Raw genomic sequence first — 1,451 nt, 5'->3', positions numbered from 1 at the left:
CCAAGAACAGCTGGTGATCTTTAGACAAAGAACACGACACGCACAATTTACTGGACACAAACAACACGTCAAGGACAGATGTTTTAAACTACTACAGTCACCAGAATGCCAGTGTGGAGAAGCGGACCAAACTGTGAATCACATCCTTCAACACTGCAAGACACACAGAGCCCGGAGACAGGAAATACACACACACACACACTCGCTCACACACACACATACACACACACACACACACACAAACAGTTTTTCCCTCCCTTCCACTTACCCTGATTTAACATTCTGGTGGCACAAGTTTTGAAAGTATCTATTTACTAACTTTATCCGTCCTCTTGTACCTCTAGGGCGCCGAGGGGAGAAAGAGCTTCCTGTCTCTAGCAAGTTTGATGGCCTGGCTGGGTGGGATGTTGTATGTTCTCAGGGTATCCTTCACACCCTGGATCCAGGTTTTTCTTGCTTTGTACCCTGACACTTTCCTGCAGTAGGCTTTACTAGCAAGCTGGTTAGGTGCCATACGTGTATGACATGTATAATTTGCTATCTAAATGTACTGCAGATATCATAGGCGATATAATAGTTGCCCTCTGATTGTTTTCTTTGCACCCTCAGATGCAGATGAATTGGTGAATTTTTCACCTGCTTACTGGGACAAACCGGAAAAAGAAAAAAAAAATGTCAAGACCTAGATCGCCCCCGCCGCCATATGAAGACTCTCTGTCGTTTACCTCTTCGGCAACGCCTCCTAGCAGACCAACAGGACCTTTAAGCCACGACCCTGCCCCGCCCCCAGGGTTTTATGTGCAGACAGGAGCACACCCATTGCTGTCTTCTGGAGAAAATGCTCCTCCCCCACAAGGTTCAAGAAATCCTGCTACTCACCAGACCCCCGATGTGATAGGCGGGTATCAACACGATGGATCCTACTGGCGACCCACCCCACCCCTTCAAGGACAGGTCCCCGGCCCGTACGCCCCTCCCCCACCACCATTTCAGCTCCCACCCTCTAAAAACCGAGAGTATCCACCATACCCACCAGCTTCTACTGGTCCACCATTTTCTCCCCTTCCTCCTCCTCCTCCTCCCCCTCCTCCTCTCCCTCCTCCTCCCTCATCATCACCTCATCCACCTGTTGGACAGACAACCTATCAGGCTACATTCCATGAGGTAGAGTAACAACAGTTTTGTTTTGTTGTGTGCGTGTTTTTTTTGTGTGTTTTTTTTAAATCTTTCGTATCGTTTCTTCAGTATCTCTGAATGACTTTCTCTATAAATTATGATAAGAGCACTTTTCCCAAAAAGCGGAGACGTCTTCTTAGAAATGGGAGGCGGACTTCCGCTACAGCTTGTGAGATTACCTGATCCTTGGAATGGCAATAATCTATAATAGGCCGACGTGTTTTGCTTCAAAGTTTGAACTACAGAAGATCTATACATACTACTAATAATAATAA

At 46.8% G+C, this 1,451-nt stretch overlaps 1 protein-coding gene across 1 annotated transcript in view; it reads left to right on the top strand.

Annotated features, from left to right (window-relative positions):
• Window positions 1-452: 452 nt before the first annotated feature.
• The window catches only part of LOC101861576 (extensin), a 5,252-nt gene continuing 4,253 nt past the window's right edge, over window positions 453-1,451 (top strand). Inside the window, exon 1 of the mRNA XM_005096048.3 lies at window positions 453-1,164. Within this exon, the coding sequence (XP_005096105.1) occupies window positions 673-1,164 (492 nt within the window). The 5' untranslated portion in view covers window positions 453-672. The remainder of the gene's footprint in view (window positions 1,165-1,451) is intronic.

This window comes from Aplysia californica, unplaced genomic scaffold (genome assembly GCF_000002075.1).
Source record: "Aplysia californica isolate F4 #8 unplaced genomic scaffold, AplCal3.0 scaffold00120, whole genome shotgun sequence".
Taxonomy (NCBI): Eukaryota; Metazoa; Mollusca; class Gastropoda; order Aplysiida; family Aplysiidae; genus Aplysia; species Aplysia californica.
Note: the sequence above shows the minus strand (reverse complement) of the source record. Positions and strands in the feature narration are given on the sequence as shown.